Raw genomic sequence first — 23,916 nt, 5'->3', positions numbered from 1 at the left:
ACAGGGCGGAACCAGCCTAGAGGGAGATGTATGTCATGTATGTTGGCGGCAGCGAAGCTGGAAGGCCTGAACCTTTTAAGCTGTTGAGACCAGGATCTCCAGGCTTGTGTTTGCTTTGCCGGGATCTGGTTTTTGCTTGTTCCAGTATTTCCTCACTACGCTCCCCTTCCTTCCTTTGGGGATGGTAATATATATTCTGTGCTACTCTATGTGGGAAGTATGTGATTTGATTTTTGATCTTACAGGGGGTTGTAGTTCAGAAACCGCCTTGAATCTCAGCAGAGACTTTGGACTTGTAGACAGTGTTGAGACTGAGGGACACTATGGGGACTTGAAAAGTTAAACAAAATGAATCTTGCACTATAAGGCCATGAGTCTAATAAACCCCTCTCCTAAGAGAGCCAGTATACACAGGAAGTCTTCATGTTTCTCTGGCAGCAGGCTTGGCTATCCCTTCCCACGGAAACTCAGTCATGGCCTTTGCACCAGATGCCTTACACTGTCTGTGTGAGGCTGCCAGACTTTCTCCCCATGAGAAATGTACGGCAAGAGGCAATAGTACATATTGATTTGTCTTTCGAGTTCACAGGTAAGAAACTTGGAAGACAAGTTCTAAACTCAGGTAAGCGCCTGTCTGAGTGGCCCTGGCCCCCATTTCTGACTGGATGGCTTTGGGGATGCTATGGTGTGCAAGTATGGTGCAAGCTTGTTGACTGACCAGTGGTGCTACTGAGAGACAGCATTACCTTGAAGAGGCGAGGTCATGACTGGAGATGCAGCCCAGTGGTAGACTGCTTGCCTAGCTAGCACATACAAGGGCCTGGGTTTTATCCTAGCACTGGGTGGGGGGAGCTAGCTTAAGGAAGTTATGACACTGGGGTGTGCTTTTGAGGGAATATTGACCTGGACCTTCCTCGTTTGCTCCCCAGCTGCTGTGGGGAGAACGTGCCTTCTCTGCCATTTGTTTTCTTTATGATGTGGTGTGTTGCCACAGGCCCAAACCAATAGGTCTGTGGTTCTCAACCTGTGGGTCATGGCCCCTTTGGGGGAGGGGAACTGAATGACCCTTGCACAGGGATCACCTAAGACCATCAGAAAATACAGACATTTACACTATGATTCATTAACAGTAGCAAAATTACAGTTATAAAGTAGTAATGATAATTTTATGGTTGGGGGGTCACCGCAACATAAGGCACTGTGTTAAAAGGTCGCAACGTTAGACAGATTGAGGACCATTGTAATGGGATCGGGTACATATGAACTAGGAGATCTGAAACTGAGCCATAACAAACCTTTCCTGTTTTTAAATCAAACTTTAATTTATCAAACGAAGTAATGCATATTTTCATACAAGTACCATTATACTTCGTTCTAGTTCGTCCCTTTCTTTCTCCTCTTTAAGTTGATCCATCTCAGATACTTGTTATAGTGATGTAAAAATGAATTTAGAACAGTGGTCCGACTATCCTATGCTGCCCTGCAGCCCCCTGGACAGGATCTGAGTCCCATCGCTATCACATTGCCCTATGCTAGGTAATGCATGGCATCTGGAGTTCATTAATGCTTCCTGGATGAAGAAATGAAGCCATGATTCAGATTTTAAATATGAACACACCTCAGGCCTTATATGAGATACAACCATAAACGGACTTCTAGAAACTTACTTCTGAGTTGAAAATACAACTTAGATAGATTTAATTTTCTTTTTGAGACAGGGTCTCACTATGTTGCTTCTGCTAGTCTGGGACTTACTCTGTAGTTCAGGCTGGTCTTGAACTCATAAACCTCTGCTCCAGACTACTCAAGTTAGAATACAGGCTTGCACTGGCATGCCCACACCCAGCCTGGGTAATAACTACTGCATGATGTTTGTTTAGTTTTTGTGGAACGTCAACAATAAGTGGTTTGAGATGGGAGTGAGGTTACTAAACACCACTCCTACCATGCACAAAACCTGCTGATCACAAACTGGTACAAAACACCTTGATTTCTATAAACTTTATTCTGACCCTTTTCCTTCTCTCCATTTCTGTTTGTTTCCTGCTAAGCCTATACCAGAACTGCCCTACAAAGGTCTTTGCTCTGGGAAAGAATTCTAGGTAGAAAGAGGGTTCCATAATCTTCCCAGGATTCATGCAGAGTAGCATGTTGGCAGTAACTGCAGCCCACACACCACCTTGCCCCAGCCCTATGCTTTGGTTTGCAGCAAATGTCCAACTTTGTTGTAGAAGTCAAGTTAAAATCCAGCCTCTCTGGAATGTCCTTTTGTGTAAGATGAGATGAAATTTACAGACAGTCATAGGATCCCACACAAATAAGCAGAGACCTAGTGGCAGAGGGAGGGGGTAGGGATGGTGGGGAGACCCTGACAGGACTTCAGTGAACAGCCTGCAGGTGTCAAGGGTCACTGGTGTGGCCTCATCATTCCTATAGTCCCAGCGGCTTAGCTGTTTCTTCTTCCCGTGAGCAGAGGCACACAGTCAGACCAGAGGTCCAGCTGACACACTGGTCCTGGGTGCCACTGGCAACAAAGAGCTGTTTTGAGACGACCTCCCATGTGACTATGCTGACACAGAGGGCATACAATTCTGCTTGTGCTCTACCCAAAGTCACATAAGATGTTAAGGCCTTTCCTGCCCAGAAGGGTTTGCTACAGCCTCAGAAACCCCAGCAAGCTTCCCCAGGGAGCCCCCTTTCTATAAGCGAACTTAGGGTCCGTGGTGTGGAGGGAGCTAAGGTGACAAAGGACATTCGCAGAGGCCTCTGTACTGGAGGCTCTGACACAGCAGAGCAGGGAAGGGCACACAGTAGAACCACGCTACCAAACTTAAGCACTCAGTGGTGGATCTAACTGAGCCTTGCATGGATTCTGTGCCCCTTACATAGCCCTACCCAGAGCAAAGGTGACACCTCCTGTCACCCCTCTTCCCTGTGACATTTGGCTTCATTAAAGAGGGGCAAACTCTTTATTCTGTAAATGTAAAAGTACAAAAGAGATTTCTATATGGTAAGGTAGCCTGACTACCCACCGTGTAAATCACTAGAGGACATCAGGGGCCACGTTCCGAAGGTCCAGGAACCATCACATCCTAAAGCCCCCTGCAGAAGCGGGCAGCTGAAGGAAATAAGCCTGTGGAGAGACAGTCTGATATCCTGCTGGGGCCTCAGTTTCCATAAAAGTGCGTGTGCTTGGCCAGCATGTCTCTGAGCCTTTGCACTCAACGGTGTGATCATATCTAGTTTCCATCAATGCTGGCTGTTCTAACACCTTGCTGGGCCAAACTACAACCTGCTGAAGGGCTTAACAAGAGGCTACATGGAGACTTAAGCGAGGAAGCCAGTGTTCACCAATGGTTACACAACACCATACAGCCCGTGCACCACTTTACTGTGTATGTGTTATTCTCTTGTGGACAGACATGAGGGGAAGTTAAACTGGGCCCGTTCCCTAAAGGAATGGAAAGACAGGCTGGAGTCCTGGGACTTCTGGGAACTGTGTGGGAACATTGCGGGAATGGGCATGGGGTTTTGGTCTCCACAACCTGATCTGCTTGTCAAGGAGGCCTCAACCCCACTGTGATTGGGAACATGAAGCAAGCCTGTAGAGACAGGCCACTGGCTGCCCCTTGCCATCCTCTCTTTGGTCATTCTTTATGTCACTTTGACATAAAAGGAGAAGCAGACATTCTTCCTGGAAGGCAACATTTCAAACATTAAGAAACCGTCCTTGGTTTGCATCTCTATTCTGCTTCTCAATCTCCTGATGCAACTACCCACATTTCTGAGTAGACTAAAGGCCCTCTTAGGTTTTTTTTTATTATTATTATTTTTCATTTATTTTACATACTGACCAGAGTTTCCCCTCCCTCTTCCCCTCCTCCCTCCTCCCATCTACCCCACCCCCCATCCACTCCTCCTCTGTCTCCTTTCAGAAAGGGGCAGGTAAAGGCCCCCTTATTGTTTGGAGTCTGGTGGCTATCTGTTTGTTGCTGGGGCTTTGGTGTTCCCTACAGTGTTATTCCCATCAACATGTCCCTACTTGGTCCCCTCATGGTTGGAATACACTGAGAGGACAGAGCTGTGCCACCGCCTCCATTCTTTCCTTATCTCCCGACTCTTTCTTCCCTGTCCCTTTCTCCTTTGGGCTCTAATGAAAAATTGTTGAGTGGCTACTTTGACAGTTTAAACCAAGAACAATATACTATGTTAGGCAGAGGAAATAAGACTCACGGATTAAAATGAAACATCGACAGCCAGAACAAAAGGATCATGAGGAACCTGTCAGTGGTGGTGCATACCTTTGATCCCAGCACTCAGGAGGCAGAGGCAGGCGGATCTCTGTGAGTTCAAGGACAGCCTGGTCTACAGAGTGAGTTCCAGGACAGCCAGGGCTACACAGAGAAACCCTGTCTCAAAAAACAACAAAAGACAAGACAAAAACAAAAAGAAAGGTCATAGGGTTAAGCTAGGCTCATGGAAATGAAAGGGTTTTCTCTGCAAGCACAAGGCGTGGGTGTGACAGCTGCCACTTCCTTGGAGGACAGGAGAACTATCACCACAGGCTACTGGCTCCATTTGAGCTGGTCTTAGTAGGATGCCTGAGCCCACCTGGTAGTGCCACACTTCTGCTTGGGGTTGGTATGGAGAAGATATGCCAACTGTACACCCAGAACATGTAACCCAGAGCAGCAGACAACGGGAAACAGTCAGGAAACCCAGGAAATAAAACGTCTTCTAACTCAGTCTAGAATCCCACCAGCATCACCCTCTCGGGTCACCAAGGCAACAGGGAGGCAACCCCCTCCCTTCCGCTCTTCACCTGCAGCCACAGAAAAACACTGTAGAAGCCATTTCTTGAATTCTGTTTAGAAGACCCTGGCTTAACCATCCCAAGAGATGACAATATGAGCATGTGGCAGTGGGTACTTTGGGAAATTAAAGCTGCTCATGCATTCATAAGTCCCCTCTCTGAGGGACATAGAAGATCTATCCTCCCCATCACCCGCCACTGGCTTCCAGTCACTGAAAACAGAGCCTGCAGCCACAGCCCAGTTTGGTCGATCTTATGGCTGAATTGTGTCTCCCTCTACATTCTTATGTTAAAATCCTAGGCCCCAGTCCCTCAGAATGAGACTGTGGTGCTCAAACCCATGGTCTCACACATGTTAGGCAAGTGTTCTGCCACTGAGCCACACCCCAACCTCTGGAGACAGTCTTTGAAAAGATAGATTGAGTTACAGTGAGGTCATTAGAGTAGGCCTTCATCCCTTATTACTGATGTCCTCATGTGAGATTAGGACACAGATGTGCACTGAAAGAGACCATGTGAGGACACAGCAAGAACACAGCCATCTGTAAGAGACTTCAGCAGAAACCTTCATCTGCACCTCCTGGCCTCCAGGCCTGTGAGGCAGAGGTACCTGTTACTAAAGCCACCCAGTCTGTGGCCCTTTGTCACAGCAACCAGAGCAGACACGGGTCCACATTCCCGGTGTCTATCATTTTGGTTTTGGCCACACGATAAGGCTTTCGGAATTCAGGCTTTCTTGTGGGCTTCACTCTAAGTGAATTAGGAAGAACCACAATTCCTATCTAAAGCGTTTAGCTAGAAAGAAGCCAGTATGCAAATGAAGACAGGTAGATGTTGTACACACGAGCCTGGCCTGTGGAAATGGAGAGACATTTCAATAAACATTTACTTAGCATCTGTTAGCTTTTACTGGGCAACTGCTGGGCTTGTAGGGGGAATAAAAACAAATGAGATGTGGCCTTGGCTCTTCACAACGTCATATTGCATTGGCAAGGGATGCCCACACTCGTCTGCCCAAGAGCATCTATGAATCTGGTTGGTTTGCCTTCCCATTACTCTCCATTGATTCCATTGGTTGGAGCATTCCGGATGACCCAGACTGTCATTCTAGGCCTCAGAGACACCACATGCGGCTCCCTGCCAACTCTGTTTCTGTCACTGAGCAGATCCCAAGAACAAAACATTAGTTGTGGTTGTCATTCCTACCAAATACTCTGGTATGCACCCATCTAGGCTAAATCTGGAACACAAATATACAACTCCAAGAAGAGCAGACCATGTCTGAGGACTGTGATCCAATGGGCTTCCTGGTAGCAGGCTATTTGAGACCAGAGGTCGGGAAGAGAAAAGATGGGTAAAGGTAGAGAGTGATGGCTGAGCGGGAGTGAAGAGTGAAATCCTTTAAGAGGGACTCTAAAGGCTGGTGTGGCTGGGCTCAGGGGAGCCACAGGCGCAGGGCCCACTTGAGACAGTGGCAACAGGGCATCTCATAGGATCCCTTGGGAATGTGGAGAGGTTAGCTGTGGGCCAGAGGTGACAAGGAGGCTCTCAGGAGAAGAGCGGGAGGGTCGTGTTGTAATGCAAGTGAGAGAAATCAGGACATGGACAGGGCCATACAGGAAGGGAGCTGGCCCCCACCAATGAAGCAAGCCGGAGAGGGTGTGGCCGCCAACTCAAGCCAGAGAATACAAAGGAGTACCTCCCTCTCTTTGAGGCTGTGAGACCTCTGGGGTGTCACTGAGGCACCTAAGCAGAAGTGCCGACTATGCAGGTAACATTAGAAAACGTTGTCATAAGGTGCATTTTAAAATGCAAACCCTCTGCCGATCGCAGCAGCCATGTCCCTGGAGCCAGTTGTGTTGTGCTGAAATAGGAAGAGGCAGCTCATGGCTGCAGTCTTCTGTGCTCCTTGGGAAGAGAGTGATGGTCGATGAGAGCTCTCCCAACCCATGTGGGCAGACCCATCCTGGGCAGGAGCAGCGTGCCCATTACATAGTCCCCTGACCCCTGAGACCACTGTGGTCACTCGCTGTCTGTGTGCTGGTATTTGCCAGGAACTTTCTGTTTGTTTGCGATCTGAACAGCTCTCTCTCACACACACTGTCAGATAAAATTCCATCTGTGGTTAATGGAAAGATCTGCTTCAACGTTGCATCAGCACTGGGAAGAAACCTGAGCTCTGATTCAACTCTGGGGCCAAGTCCCATCCTGCTAAGCAGAGTGCCCGCTGCAGCCCCCGAAACCACACTACGAGACCGTGGAGCATTAAGACACTGACGGGAGGCACCAACTAGAAGGCCTCCTCCGCCTGGAAACAGCCACTGAAGCCCCCTCCAATAACATCTCCATCTTTCCATTTCCGTCGTCCAACTGGCTGAGCACCAAAGGAAAAGACAGGGCTGAACCAGAGTCATCGAGCTAAAATGTAAGGTTTGGAGGACAGGCAGCGGCGTCGACACCATAAGCCAGCTTGGAACAGAATCAGAACGAGTAACTTTTAAAAAATTTGTCAGTCTTTTCAGCTATTGGCTGAGGCTTCTGTAACATCTGCCCTTCACCAGACTGTTAGCAAAAGAACAAGGCAAAAACAAACGCTTCAGCTTGCTTCAATGACAGCCCTTAGAAAATCCAGTGACTGATAACTGCACACCGGGAGCATGCGGGTTTTCCTCCCTGTTATAAAGCTGATCAGGAAAGCAAAGCAAAATGGTCCTTTCAAAGATGGGAGAAACCAAGTAAAGGTTAATTAAGAATGTACAGAAGGGAATGGCTGAGCAGTTAAAAGCACTGACTGCTCTTCCAGAGGACCTGAGTTCAAGCCCCAGCACCCATGTGTCAGCTAACAACTATCTATCACTCCAGTTTCAGGGGATCCAACACCCTCTTCTAGGAATGGTGTGCATGTGGTGCACAGACCTATGTGCAGGCAAAACACCCATACACATTAAATAAAAATAAATAAATAGGTGTATTTAAAAAGAATGTAAGGAAAGTGACAGCATGTGCCAGGAGAGGATCAGTGGAATGAGACGGGTACCAGGTGTGACAGCACATATATCTTTGTGTGTGTGTGTGTATGTCTAAAGATGAGCATCCCCTTGCCGGGCAGTGGTGGCATACGCTTTTCATCCCAGCACTCGGGAGGCAGAGCCAGGCAGATCTTTGTGAGTTCAAGGCCAGCCTGGGCTACCAAGTGAGTTCCAGGACAGGTGCAAAGCTACACAGAGAAACCCTGTCTCGAAAAACAAAAACCAAAAGACGAGCATCCCTACTTCACTGCCTCCCCATTGTGTTTTGTGTAAACAAATGTACACCTCGTCAGTTTTATGTGATGCTGGGGTAGACTGTAAATTCCATCATTCATCAGAGCACTTTGATAGAACAGAGACTGTAGGTAATTAAAATAAAATGCCATCTGTATTCAATTGGACTTTATCCTAAGCCCTATAACATTCATTTCCAGTTTGGTCATCCCAGCACATGGGCAACTACATTCCAATGTCTCTGAATAATATTATATCATCTTTTCCTTTTGTCAATAGTATTAATTACAGAACTTTCCAGATGTAAAGGTACCATAAAAAAGGCTTTGCTAATGTAAGGAAATGGTTCAGATAAGAGACAAGACTAAATAATTGAATAATATGAAACAGCTAATTTCATCAACTAGTTAATTGGAAACAACTAGGTAAAGTAAATATTCATCAGACAGACAGCTGATTCATTTGGCTTGCCTTAAACTAGACTATGTAAACAGAGGTATTTCATTTGTGGTTCTGAATTCCTAATTGGTCTATATGCTTTCCCTGGGGTTGAAGCTTTAATTAGAACTGAGGGGGACCATCAGCCAATCACTGGCAGGTTGCAGGCAGGGCTGGGATGGTCGGGCTTTTCACCTTTTTCCTCTTTATGTTTTACTGGTGGGATGCTTTGATGGCAACCCTGCCAGGAGCTACAAAACTGGGTAAAGGGGATTTTTATTTGGAAAAAGTTAGCTGCCAGAGCCTTGTCCTAGGAAGTCTGTCCTTCCTTCTGCTTCCTTCAAGGATACAACTGGCTCACAATTGTAATGCCAGCATTAGGGAAGCTGAGGCAGGAGGATTGCCATAAATCCTACATCACCATGGCTTATACAGGGGGTTCTGCGTCGGCCTGTGATACAGAATGAGCAGCTATCTCACATAAAATGATACAACTGATCTCCGGGAACATTTTGCCCCCAGATCCAAACTGAACACAGTCCTCTCAACACACCCAAAATAAATCAGCGGAACAGCTCAGCTGTTGCATACAGGTAGGCCTAAGGAATGTGTCCCCACCACCCTGCCTGCATGGCCCACATGCAAGGCTTCTGTCTCAGCCTCACTGTGGCCTCACCTGTATGGGGCCTCCTGAGCAGCTCTGCATTCCACAATTATATAGTTAATATATTTGGAAAAGAAAGAACGCCCAGGGAGGGGTCTTAGGAAGGCTTCCCACTGCCAGGGCTGGTGGCGCCCATCTGCAGTCTCAGCTACTCCAGAGGCTGAGTCAGGAAGGTGAGAGGTTCTGCCAAAGCAAGTTATCTAGACTCTGTTTCTAAATAAAAAAAAAAAAAAAAAAAAAAAAAAAAAAAAAAAAAGCAAAGCAGGGCTGAAAATGTTGCTCAGTGGTAGAGCACTTGCTTAGCATATGGGAGGCCCTTGGTTCAACCCCTAACCCAAACAAAATACCACAAAAGTTTAAAACAGGAAAGAGACGAAGTATTCTCTGTGTCTCCCAGACTGACTCTATTTTTAATTCCTGGAAGCCCCCTTGAAAGGGGGTTGGGGGCCAAGTCTCTTGGAAAAGACCACCCATGTCAGAACATTCTCTATATAAATACTTTGCCCCAAATTTTAACTCCCTAAGAGGTAGGGATTTAAAGACGCCAAAGACTTCAGATGAAGAAAAAGCATGCTGTCTTTACAGGATACATCAACTGCTTGCTCGGAATGAAACTGTGGTGGGGTAATGTGGTGGTGACTCCCTTGTTAGCTTAGACTTTCCTCTAAGATGACAGGTCATCGATGGGTCACTTTCAACATCACAGAACCCATCATTACCCTGCTTCGTGTTCAGGCTGTGCACTGGAACAGGGTGCCCTGCTGCCCTTCTCTGTACGGCCCTGAGGACTAGGTTTGCCCACTCTTTCCTGCTTGCTCTCATTCTGAAGTGCGAGCAGCTATGGGGTGACTTCACTTCCTAAGAGGAGGAAATGTCCTTGCTCCTTTGGAAAACATTTCTTCATGTTCCGTATTGTGAGCATAAGCAGATATAATCGTAACCCTACATAATTAGGTGAGATGGTGTCCATTACAATGCCCAGACATATAAGAATCTGCTAATAAACATTAAATTCCTTGTTAAAGGAATAACAGAATTAGCAGAATGTCTTTTATCTGTGCCTTCCTATTTATTCATCCATTCTGGTGTTTATCCATCTGTTCATCCATCTACCCACTAGTCCACCTACCCATTCACCCATGCATCCATCATTCACGTATCCATCCATTCATCCACCCCACCATCAGTAATACATCTATCTATCCACTTACTCACCTGTCACCCACCCATAAACCCATTCATCCACTCGCCCACCCCTTCATCAGCCTGTCCATCCATCCATCCATCCATCCACTAACCTATAAGACGGATTCACAAGCACTTTCAGGAGATTTCTGCCTCTCACGGCCCACTTACATGAATGGAGGCTACTTCCCCTGTACTTCAACCCAGAATGCCCACAGAGTGATGCCCAGCACCAAGTAATTCATCCCTGTGACCAGGGATGAACTGTCCTCCCCAGCCCGCAGCTCTGTCAACAAGGAAGCCATGATAGTCAGTGGAGTGGCTTGTGGCAGCATCAAAAAGCTCTCTTCCATGGAAACTGTACTGTAAATGTTCTCCGGGAACTGCTGAAATAATTTTGTACACCAGGCAGTGGGTTCAGGCTGGCGTTTAGCCCGTTGCTTTTCAAGACGAGATGACTACTATGATATGCAATGGCCACACTTCTTTGTGGTCAGTTCTGTGTCTCACATGAACGCCCTTTCCCCTCACAGCTCTTGCTGCCCTGTGCCAGATCACATTTATTGCTTCATCTTTGGTCAGCCCAGCTGCCAGCGTCACTGCCCTTGCTGTAGGCAGAATAAGCCACACAGCAGGTATTTACAAGTACCTACTGAATAAACGAACTTGCGAGAGGCTCACCAGCCTGTTGTGTATTCCTAAACTTACCAAATGTCTGTTGACTGATATTTGCCAACGTTAATTTCAAACACAGGGAGAAAGGAAGCACAGTTTACTGACCCAGTCAGTATGGGTTACACAAAAACTTTTCAAACAAATTTATTTAAATCTGAAAGGGATCACATAAATTTTTAAGGAAAGAGTCATACTTCCTGCCCTGGTATTTAAGCCCATGGCAACCATTAAGATATGTGTTAGAATAACCCGGAAAGAGTTTCTCTCTGCCTGACCACTAATTTCATTATTAAATACTTACTTTAAGGGTTTTGATCTATGTGTAAGAATCATATCTGTATCTTTTGTAAAGATTGCATATTTTTATTTTTAAAATTAAATTAACTTTCGCAGTACTGGGGATGGAACCTAGGGTCTCATGCATGCTGGACAAGGACTCTACCACTGAGAGATCTCCTGAGCCTTATTGATTTTTAAAATATTGGTAGAGTTCAACATTTTAACTAAAAACAAGTATTTTTCTCTGACAAAGACACAAAAATCAAAGGCATTTAGTGGATCTGACATGTTTCTATATCTCTGCTATGTTTTATTCAAACTGAACTTAATTTTTTAGTATAGAATCACATTATGGTCTACTTTCCAGAGGGCAGTGTCAGGCACTGGAGTCCTTAGGAAGGGAACCTGCCGGGCATGTACCTGTGGGTCCATTCTGAGGAAGGTATGAGGGCCTCTGCTGCTCAGGGTGGATCGCTTGAAGGTCTTGCTGTGGTAAAAATGGTAGTAATCGTCCAGGTTTCCGATCTGCAAAACAAGAAGCAGGTTACCTTTCTCCAATACTGCCTCACAGACAGCTTTAAAAGCTCTCCTTCCCACAAACGCCTCCCAGTGCCTGAGGTACATTTGGCTTCCAGTGGAAACATCCTCCCCGCCCTGCTCCCCACCTGTGTCTCTGGCACACAGTCAGTGTTTATGAACCGGAAGTTTTTTTCAGATAAACAACCCTAGGTAATGTTTCTGAGGAAGCACACACTCCATCAGATCTTACTAGTTAATATTGTCTAAGTTTATACTATTGTGGCCAAGTATTTTAGAGACGAATTAGTTGTTTATTTTGGGTCAAGTATCCCTGAGGTAGCTAAGCTAGTGTCAAGTCAGGTCTACTCCAAAATACTCCATTGTAAACACTCTCCTTCCTCTCCGCCCCACGGGTAAACCAAAATCTCTAAGAATGGACACTCACTCTCAAGTGCATGGAGCAAGCCAAAGGAAACACACAGGTCCATCTGCTCTGGGATTTTAAGAGGTCAGATGAGAACATCCAGACCCCTGGGGTGTCCCAATTTTCCATTATGGGCAGTTTTTCAGGACAGATTTCAGCTTGAGACTAGGTGGAACCAAGAGGAACCATGCGCCCTGATTCCCCCATCTTCAGAAAGGCCGATGCCACGCCGTCCTGCCATGTCGACTTGCCCAGTGTCAGCAGACTCGAGCATGAGGACGGAGCTTTCAGAGGCCTGCTTGGCCTAGCTGTCCCTGGCTGTATTAAACCACTGGTTAGCCAGCACCCTCTAAAGCAGCATTTGAAAATGCAGATGGACTAAGCCTACACAGACCCATCTGTGGCCCTTCTCAGTCAGCTGAGCTGTCGACTCAAGGAGGGACTGAAAGTTAAGGGAGGCACCTCTGCACCCACCCACGATCTGACTTACAGAGCTCTGTAGTCAATGGTGATCTGCAAACATTTCATGGAAAATTTCAGTAATAAGTAATTTGTGTCTTATAGACACATTATTATCAGGGTTCTCTATTCATTATTGCTGTTGATATCTTACTGTGCCTAATTTACAAACTAAACTTTATCATAGATATGTATGTATAGGAAAAGGTATAGTAGGTATATCTATCTATATGCATATACATTATTTATAAGTATATATAATATATACTATAGTATCCATTTGTACATATCATGTATACATACACATGTATATACATGATATGTATATATCCATATGTACATGATATCCATTTGTACATATCATGTGTATGTATATACTACTGTAATTCTCCTCTAGAGCAGTTTAGATGTGATGGTTTTACATAGAGATTTTCAGTCAGATAAGTTCCATTCAAACTCTTCCCACCATTAGCCCTGTGGCTTTGGAAGGATATTCAATCTCTGTTTATCTCAGTCCCTTAGGAGTAAAATGGGGATGTCATTGGTTCCCCTTGAGTTTACCCAGGACAACACTGTTGGCTGCCCCAACCTCCCAGCTGCTCTGTGTGCTCTAACTTGTCCATGCCCAATAGGGATGACAGTCCCTAGGACAGACCAAGGGATGCAGACACTATGAGGGGCCATTCCAGCACTCTGCACAGGAAGACGGAGTGAGTATACAAAGGAGGCTCTGCTGGGTTCTTTGCCAGCCAGCCTGGCAGCCGGGCTGCTTCCTGTTCTCACATTTAGGAGACAGCCCTTTGTTCTTAACAATAAAGCCCCTCTACTCAAGTTTGTTCTGGCATGTTCTGTTCTCACACACCAAGAGCATCAAGTCCGGTGACAGTCAAGTGTCACCTACTCAGCTGAGAGCCTAGGGTGGTGCTAACCGCGGACAGCTCTTACTGGGTGCTGGGATTGGCTCTATGGCTCCTTTTCGAGGCCCCCCTATTGCTCTCTTAAGGTCTGAGATGCTGTGGATTTGAGATTAATCAGGCTGCCTGACTTCTTTCTGTTGGAAAACCTGGCCTGACCCTCTCTGGGCTTTCCTTTCCTCATGGGACGCTAAGTACCACTTTGCAGGTCGATTGCTTCACGATCTGAATAAGATGCCTACATTTGTGAGGGGGCCAGCAGTGCTCCAGGTAGGTAGTAAGCACTTCATGCACAGTTAGCTGCAATTCTAATTCTCTGTTCATTTTCTACTTCGAGACATCTTTTTCTGCCGTCACAGGCGTCACTGTTTCTGCCCTATCTTGCACACAGGCACTCTTCTCTTCCTGCAGGTAAATCTCATTGCTCCCTTCTTGAAACAAGCGATCCAAAGCTGCTAAAGCATGGTAGACCTGCTGCCAGAGGCAATCATCACGGAGCCTCGCTGAACACAGTAATTAGTAAATAAGTCTGCTTATGAACAGTTACTATCCCTGGGTGGGGGAGGGGTTACTGTTGGTCATTCAAGCCAGTTCTCGAATAAGGAAATGGAGAACAGGTGGATGGAATGTGCTGCCAAATGAATGATTCCACACGGAGCCACCCGCCATCCACGGGTGATCCTGGAGACCATTTGAGGCTGAGCTAAACCAGAAGGAGCCATCCCTTCCCTTGATAAAAGCCCCAAGGCCACCCGGTCCCCTTGTCTCCGGGCTGCCTGAGACCATCCTTAGAAATGGTCCACAAGGTCTGGAATGATGAGCTGTTCTCTTGGAAGAAGGAAATTAACAAATGGTCCTCTTAATACTAACTAGGCAAATGGCCTCTGGGCTCAGCAGTGGCCAACACTGCACTTGTTTGGACACACGTACAACTCGGCAGGAGGGTTGAGCTCCACTTCAGAAGAGACGAGAAGAGACATCAGCCAGTGCATCCTCCCGCCCTTGCAAAGCTGGCTGCTAACATGGGCTGCTAATTTAGTGGAACCATGCAGCATGTGGCCTTTTAAGCCTGGCTCGTTTTGATTAGCATCATGACTTAAGGTTATCCATGTTGTATTATGTGTCAGAATTTCCTTCCTTTTAAGGCCGACGAACATTGCATCGTATGGCTATATCCATCCCCATGTTGATGGACACAGGTTACTTCGTCATTTGGCCACTGAGAATGTCACCACCCTGAACAGGGTGTGCCAATATTGGCCCGGGTCCCTGCTTTCGCTTCCTCTAGGTATGTTCCCAGGTCCTGCTTCTAGCTTTGCTGGACTGGTCACACCCACCTGTTGGCTTCTGTAGCCACTTCCTGCTGCTTCTCCTTTGCTGCCTCAGCTCTTAGAGTCTCAGCCGACCTGTCACAGCAGCACTGACTTTAGGGTACACTTCCGAGGCTCTTTCCGACCTCAGGCTGTCGTCATGAGGACAGAAGACAGGACACCAGGGTGGCAGGCCCCAGGCTTGGACAGAGTCTCTCTTAGGGATGTGTCCACTCTCTTGGTTCAACCAGATGATATCTGATGGTGCTCTGATTAGCCAGAGGGACTCATTGTCCTGTGACTCGGGCTCTCTCCACCTCAGTTATCCCATTTGTAAGATAAGGCCATTGTATGGGGAGACTGAGGCCCCAGTGTTACATGGGGCGGTGTGGGGGGGGGGCTCTAAATTTATGAATTAGCAACACCTTCCATCCTGTCCAAAGATAAGCTAAGATAACTGGCACTAAATGACTTGGATGCACAAATAAGACTTGAGATGACTGTTATATTCTCTTTGTATGCCTTCAAGGTCAAACTAGCAGAAACTAGACTCGTAAGAATATAGGAATCACCTAAGAGCCTTGGTGGACGCTTGAAGCTACCAACTGCACCAAACCCCATAGATATTATGATTTCCCCCATATATATATATATATACATACCTACTCACAATACATTAATAAAATGAGGCATAGCGTTGAATAACAAACTAGAAAAACCATGATGAATATAAATATATCTACAATTACAAAGCAATATAAGCTATAAAGTATAAAGTGCTTTCGAATTTTTTATTTACTGTCTTTAGGCAACTATGAAATGTGAGTCCTCCGAGGGATTCCTGTGGATAGAAGAGGCAGCATAAAGTCTTTTCTGGAAGAAAATAGGTGCTGGGGACTAAACACAGAATCTCCTACATGCTAAGCATGTACTACGGAGCTCCACGCCCAGCCCAGAACCATTCTTATCCTTATTTGACACTCACATTCATGTTAACACAGTGGCTTGGCTAGCTGGCTGTCCATCCTGGGCTGCTGTCTCTGGGCCATGGCCTGGGATAGTCTATGCCAGACACTGGCTCTGCTCCTAGAGGCCACAACTCTGCACACTACTTCTCAAGCCTGTCTCCAAACAGCCTGTTGTTACAGAGGTACATTGGATGCCACAAATACTTCCCTGAACAAGCAAGGGGCAGCTCCTCTCCCCTCCCGTCTGTGGGAACAGGAGGAGCTGGCCCTGTCAGCCCTGTGGCCTTCCTGTCTTATCCCAGTCTACCCTTCCCAGGCCCCCGTCTGCTCTTCATCAGCAGAGCTGCCTGCTGTGGTGTAAGGCGCTGTTTCTTAAATCCTAACATAAAACTTCAATATGTTCTTTTTTCCTTTCTTGCCCACGGTATTTTCACAATGTCTTCATCAGAATCAGTCTCTGAGAGTACTCACTATCCAATAAAACAGTTTGCTGAATATCAAATGCTCACGTCTCGCTACTCAACATCAATATGTAACTATATACATTAGTTGGTAAAATTGGTAATATCATTAAAACATCATTAAAGGCCTTGCTAAATGTTCTCAGCCAGAACACAGGAAGAAATGAGATCAAAGAACTCACAGAGAGCAGAGTCAAACGTAGTTTAATTCTCCCTAATAGAAGCCTCTATTAGACATTTCAGAAACACCAGGTAATATAGGCACCTAGTGCAGACAAAGAAGGTACACAGAGAGAATGGAGTTAGGAGCAACTGCCCCATGCTGTCCCCAGCTGTCCCCAACTTGCACTGAGTGCGCCCAGCTCAGAAGGCAAGCCTCAGATAGCATGCCCATCCCAGTTCAGATGGATTCACAACCCAGGGAGCTAGCTGTTAAGTGTAACCTGGTCTTGCAGATAGAGGAACTGAGGTATGGAACAGTGAAATCATTTCTTCAATCCACATGTCTTGTTAATAATACAGCTAGCATTCTTAGTCATCAAACCCCTATCTTTTGGAATAATGAAAGGCCAATAGCTGCCATGGAGATCCCCCAAACCTGATGTCTGTCCTCATAGGAGGATATCCACAGATCTCAGCAACTGCCTACTCTTCTCTGTTTCCAAGGGAAATTATGGGAGTCATGCAGTAAGCTCAATGGTACCTTTTTCCTTATGCCTCTGTGTATATGTGTGTGTAGATGGATGGATGATGTTCCAGTGTTATATGAAGACCTGTTTTGTTCCGCTGTGTGTGAGATACACAAGTACTAAAATACATATGCATATATCTTCAAATGTATACATTTATATACATGTGTATATGTATACAGATATATGTGTGTTGCTATGTATAAATGTATACATACATATATTTGGATGTATTTTACATATGTATATGGATATATAGGAGTTTATATATATAAATACACAAGCATTCAGGTATATGGATACGTGTGTGTGTGTGTGTGTGTGTGTGTGTGTGTGTGTGTTTATACAGGGCTTGTGATCAAAGACAGGCAAATCCTCGATTTGTCCATAACCATCACATCCAAATGGGCTGCTGGAGCCAATGCTGGCTGCCCTAATTCAGAAGCCCTGGGTTCACAGTTCCCCACTGCGGTATACTTCAGAACCAGGCAAATAGCTCCAACAAATCTGCTGAGTTGGGCCTGAATCCACATGGAGGTTCTGATCCTGGAGGTCTGAGTGGTGATGGGGCTTATAGGTTCTAGAGCAACAGAAAGACTGAGCTCTTCCCAGGAGGCTGCTCCTTCTCCCTGCAAGCTGGTTGATCCCCATCTCCCACCCCCACCCCTACCCTGGGGCTCAACTTGGGGACATTGGCTGCTCTGGAGCCTCCCCCGCTCCATCCAGCTGGATCTTGAGTACCCTGCACTGTCATGACCGAGGTGTTGGGAAACTGGGCCATACTCTTGGCATCTCTGTCCTCAGGCTTGGAACAGCACAGGGGTCAGCAGACAACCCCCACCACAATTACAGCAGCCATCACTGCCATCTTGCCCACCCCCAAGCCTGCCCATCTTCTGAGGAGCTCCACATCATGGTGGAAGGTGCCACTCAACCTTCTCACAGGGGCAGGCCTCAGGGGGCTATACTGGCCCATTCATCTCTTCAACATCGCCATATTCCAGTTCCTCCCTGTCACAGAGGACAGCATGAGACAGGACACAGTTGGATCTTCACCACCAAGCCAGGCCACCTGTCTTGACACAGGCTTGGCCTCTCTGTCCTGCAGAGATGCTGCCGAGTGTGAGAGCCCTTCTCCTCTCTTATTGCTTCACACCGCTGTGTGAGCTCATGCTGGTCCTCTGACTCCACTGCCTCCTGCTAGTGTTAATCTTGTCCGAAAGTCATCACAGCCTCCAGGAAGTCTTCCCAGATGTCTCAGACTCAGTTGGCCCACCTGTAGCCATCACGACTTTCACCGTTTTCCCCCTTTGCTGAAATCTCAACCACACCTGTCAGGGTCTACGGCGCCCAGAAGCTCAAAAAACATAGTAAAACCAAGCAAACTTCAGAATTCCAGCTCCAGATGACACCAGGTAGATGCAAGTGAGGTGTTTTTCTCATTCCACCGATATAAAGTATCTCAGGGAAAGTTTGAGTCCAGAGACAGGACTAACTGTCCCCATCCCCTTCCCTCTTGGGCACTAGGGTCTCCTCTGTATCCTCCCATGACAGCTGTGAGGCTGAAAAGCATTGTGCTGTGGAGTCAGGAGACGCATTCATGGCGGGCGTTTAGGCAGACACAGCCTCTGTGCTACCTAGAAGGCACAGCTCCTCCACTCAGGTGCCGGGGGTTCATTCATGGGGAGCACACCCACAGATGTGAGGAGCATGGAGAACTTGCAGCGCTACAGGAGGGGAGCGTGAGAGCAGTGTCAGAGCAGAGTCTCTGAGTTTTTATTTTAAGCACGAGCACTTACTCTTGGGGGAGCCCGGAGGGCTGCATGCTGGAGCTCACCCTGTGCTCTTCAAGACAGTATTACTTAAAGGAATGGAGGAGGAGCTCCGATCTAAACATCCATGTCTGATGTGCAGCAGGGCCACCCCAGATGACATCCACAGTCTTCCAAAAGTCCACCAGCCCCGAGGCCAGAAATCTGGCTCTGTGGGGAGTTGCCCAAGTGCATATTTTGGACAGTCCAGGAAAACATCATCCCACCTCCCCAGGCTAGAGCAGCTAAATCTTGCCTCAAGGGAACAGCTGATAAGCAGCCATGGGAATGTCATCCTTCAAGGTCTCCAAATGAATGGGTAGTAGATTTGCAGTTTCTAACTGCAAAAACTTCCCTTTATCAGTCCTGGAGCCTGCCCTTGGCTGGACACAGATGTCTCCAGCTCCATTTCTTTTGCAGCTGCAGCATGCTGGCTTCTGGAGCTGCCAGTCTTTCTTTGGGCTGACATCTTCCAAAGGCCTTGGCTTTCTGGAAGAGTCCACGTCTAAGTCATGGTCCCCTGGGCTCAGTTATATAACGCTATTGATCCCAGTTGGCCTGCTTAAGAAAAACATAACTAATTAGAGCCCATAAAAACCTACACACCAAATTAATTCTGAATTGCTCTGGTGACTTCCTCCCCAAAATGTTATAAATAGAGATGGCCACCAGGCCTATATTTAGCCTGTGCTGGGCTACCTGGTATTTATAATTAAGGAAGTCCAGAGGGACAGAATGGATATTTTGTTGTTTTTTTTTTAAGCACTTTTTTACAAACTGCTTCCCATTTCAGTCACATATACACACAGCCACATTCTGTTATTACAATAATTACAATCCCACCCGAGTTAAGATACTGCACAATTTCCCAGTTCTTTAAAATTACGTTCTCCAACACATACACACCCAAATAGCGCAATTAGGCTGGTCAACCTCCTGCAAGTGCCTGAAAAATAACATTAATTTTGATTTTGTAGACTTCATTTGTTTCTTCCCTTGAGTTGCTGAAGCAAACAACCCAGTTTCTGATGAAGAAGCTTAACTTACCCACTGGGCTCGCACTGCTTATGGCTACAAACGTTCTGCAAACAGTATTCTGAAGATCTCTATTGAAAAGAGCTTACTAGTTAAAGAATTCTTAGTGGTTTCATGAAGTCCGTTATTATTCTTCATTCCTAACCCCAATGTCCCGAGTATTCACTTCTGTTTTGTTTTGACTTGATTTAAAAAGTAATGCATGCAACTCTTCCTCCTGAAGTCTTCTATTTTAAGATTGTCATAAGCAGAGGAGCACAGTTTGTGTAGGGAAGGGACAAGGAGAAGGCCTGGAGTAGATCAGGCCAAGGCACCACTTTGGAGCTCAGCAGGTGAGGAAGGCATCCCCCTTGGTGATGGAGAGCAGAGGGGCCCACCATGGGCATCGGAATATGAGCAGTTTGGAGATGGAAATCAATGAACACGCCAGATGGGTTAGCCATAGGGGCTCTCATGTATCAACACATCAGGAACAACAGAAGCCAGATTTCCCACCACTGGAGAAGGTCATCCATACAAGGCAGAACTCTGAGAAGAGTTCTATGGTGAAAGACTGGAATCAGACATCGTTGTAAATTCACTTTTCAACACAGACAGAGAAGTAAACACACGCAATATGTACGTGTGTGTGTGTGTGTGTGTGTGTGTGTGTGTGTGTGTGTGTGTATGTGCTGTGGTTTGGATAAATGTCATCCCAAAGCCCATGTGCCGAAAGAAAGCTTGCTCATCAGCCTTTGGGAAGCGACAGAATCATTACAAGAGGTAGAGCCTCATGGGAGGGAAATTAAATCACTATGAGCAAGCCATTGAAGGGCACAGTAGGACCCGGTGCCTCTCTCTCATTTCTTGGCTGTCATGAGGCAGGTGGTTTTGCTCTGGTGTGCACTCTCGCTTGCCTGCAGGTCCAAAACCAATGGACTATGGGCTGAAACCTCCAAAACTGGAAGACAAAATAAGACTTCCTCCTTTTGGCACAGGTTTAATGAGGTATACGTGTAGATATAGAAGCAGAGTCCCAACTTGTGTCCCCAGCCTGAGAGCAACAATACTCCAAAGCAATAAGCCCACCAGGAGTGTAGCGCTCTGTGCTCATATATACCATCTGCCTACTAACAACAGGACTCTGCAGCAGTGGCTCGTTCTGGCCCTGGGACAGGGACAGCGGACGAATGTGCAGTAGCATATGTTGGCAGAAAGCAAGCAAAGGCCCAAAGGACTCCAGAGACACTTCAGAAGGAGACAGAGGTGGGACTGGAGGGACCAAGCTAGGTACAAGACTAACAGACATTCTAACGAGCTATGATCTTTGAGTAAAACAGGAAACCATGAGTCCCTATGAACACAAGTAAATGAAGATTTCAAAGGAATATCTGTTTTGTTTCATATGGTTTAAAAGTAGTACTATTCAAAATACTTACAATTATAAAGGCAAAAGGAGAAATTTTACAGTCTAAATTCTGATTTAAAAAAACAAAAAACAAAACAAAACAAAAAAACAAACCCGAGTCACCTGACCTAGAGAAGTGAAATGTGAGTCAGGGGACTGTGAGAAACCTGAACAGTGGAAGCCTAAACCTGATGCTTAGAGATGAGATCTTTTGGGGGATGACTTTAGTTACATAAGCTGAAGTGGGAGGCCCTGTGACTTGTATCTTGGTAGCTTTATAAGAACAAGGAGAGGTACTTAACATACGAACATAGCTTCCCTGTTTCCTGCCATGTTATAATACCCTGACTCAGCTTGGGACCCTGGCAGCAAGAAAACAATCACCAGTATGGGACCTTGACTTTGGAACCATGAGCCAAATAATGAGCCAAAATAAATAGCTTTTTCTTTATAACTTACCCACTCTTGTGCCATTGTTATCAGCAACAGAAAACAGGCTAAGATGTGGTCAGGCACCATGGCAACCAGTGTCACTTGTGACAAACCCACTGGAAAGCTGTTCCCCCAAACAACTGGACTAATATGCAAAAAAGGTTTAGGTCACAAAAGTCAAGAAAACACTAACAAATGCCGTAGAATGGAAGAGATTCAACAGAGATTCAACAGCAATGCCATGGCCTCCATGAAAGTCAAGAAAACACTAACAAATGCCGTAGAATGGATGAGATTCAACAGCAATGCCATGGCCTCCACGAAAGTTAAGAAAATACTAACGAATGCCGTAGAATGGAAGAGATTCAGCAGAGATTCAACAACAATGCCATGGTCTCCCTGGAGGTCACACTGGGACCTGAGGCAAAGGAAAACTCAGCAAGACTGCACTGGGTTGCAAGTTTTGATATTTTGTTCATGGATTTTCATGCATTAGTTGTTTAAACGCTGCAGTAATTGTTGCTTATCTTGATGATGGAGTCTTTTGGTACCGCCTTAAACTGTGCCCTTCAGCCACAGGCCGATCTCAGCCTGCCCTACTGCCCACCCTGCTAATGAGACCTGCTCACCAAATGTAACCCTGACTCTGAATAGAATCCTTCTCTATAGTGTAAGTTGGCTTCCTGTCACTGTAATAAAATACCCCAGGCAATTCATTTGTGAAGAGAAAATGTTTGTTCTGCTTGACCATTCTGGAGGTCACAATTAAGTGGTCCTGGCTGTCTGTGGTGAGCCAGAGCATCATGTGGATACACGTGGCAGAGCAAAGCCACTCACCTATGGCCAGAAAGCACAAACAGAGAGGAAGGGACTGGTCTTCCACAGCCTCGCGCCCCCCCCCCTCGTATGTGCCCATGTCTAGATCCACCTCTTAAGGGCGCCATCACTCCCCAAGCACATCAAGCTGGGAAAGAAGTCTTTCACAAGTGGAGGGCATTCAAGTCCCCCAGGACCCCTGTTGGGCACCATGGAAAGTGAGACTCACAGGTGGGGGCAGACCTGCAGGGATCCTTCCTCAATGAACACTGTGGTGGTCTGAATGAAAATGGCCCCCATAGGCTCACAGAGAGGGGCACTATTAGGAGATGTAGCCTTGTTGGGGTAGGTGTGGCCTTGTTTGGAGGAAGTATGCCACTGGGGGTTTCAGAAGCTCAAAGCCAAGCCCAGTGTCTCTCTCTTCCTGCTGCCTATTAAACCAAATGCAGAACTCTCAGCTACCTCTCCAGCACCACCCACCTGCACAATGCCATGCTTCTCACCATGCTGATAATGGACCAAACCTCTGAGTCATAAACCAGCCCTTAATTAAATGTTTTCCTTTATAAGAGTTGTCATGGTCATGATGTCTCTTCACAGCAACAGAAACCCTAAGACAAACACTTGATGAAATTGTGGTCCAGCCAGACACATTGATATTGCAACCTCAATACCAGAGAAGACAGGAGGATGAAGAGTTCAGGGCCACCCGTGGCCACACGGAGAGTTCAGAGCCAGCCTGGGTTCCATAACACCTGGTCCCAAACAAAACAAAACAAAATAATAATAATGGTTTAGAAGACAAACACTGAAATGCTTCCAACTCCTGTAATACCCCCCTGCGGTCTCTTGTTATAGCTGTGTTGTCAATGATAGATGGGTCATCTGAATTTTGTTACTGTTCCCTCCTCTAACCCAAGTAGAACCTGAGGGGCCCTGGAACGTTGTAGAAAAAAATAACAAGAAAGGAGACTTATTCCAAAGAAGGTGACCTTTAGGGTAGGGAAGATGCCGGAGGTCTGGACTTGCCCATAACATCCCCAGGTCTGTGCACCTCACTCTCTGTCAGGGCTCATGACCCCTCCACAGGATGTCTACCTGTAGCCGACTTGATATTAAGGAGGGGGTCATACCCTGTGTCTCTGTTGCCTGCTAACTAACTATATTGGTCTAACTACATTTGGTCTCTACAGTTGGGAGAGGCAGAGGCAACCCAAAACCTGGAGGGCCCATGCAGAGACCCTATGGTGAGAGGCAGGGTTCCTGAACCCTCCCCAAGAAGCCAACATTCAGATTGTACATGAGTTATATCCCAAGTTTTGACCATTAGTACCTTATCTACTGTAGAGCCTGCCCCAAACATGCCTGCGGGGT

General features: G+C 46.4%; 1 protein-coding gene across 2 annotated transcripts in view; it reads right to left on the bottom strand.

Annotated features, from left to right (window-relative positions):
- Positions 1 to 23,916, bottom strand: part of Pcsk6 (proprotein convertase subtilisin/kexin type 6) — a 179,314-nt gene that overhangs the window by 121,877 nt on the left and 33,521 nt on the right. For both annotated transcript variants that reach the window (XM_036191078.1, XM_036191087.1), the window contains exon 2: positions 11,738 to 11,842. In XM_036191078.1, the coding sequence (XP_036046971.1) occupies positions 11,738 to 11,842 (105 nt within the window). The remainder of the gene's footprint in view (positions 1 to 11,737; positions 11,843 to 23,916) is intronic.

This window comes from Onychomys torridus, chromosome 1 (genome assembly GCF_903995425.1).
Source record: "Onychomys torridus chromosome 1, mOncTor1.1, whole genome shotgun sequence".
Lineage (NCBI taxonomy): Eukaryota > Metazoa > Chordata > Mammalia > Rodentia > Cricetidae > Onychomys > Onychomys torridus.
The sequence above is the reverse complement of the archived record's forward strand: the minus strand, read 5'-3'. Positions and strand labels throughout refer to the sequence as shown.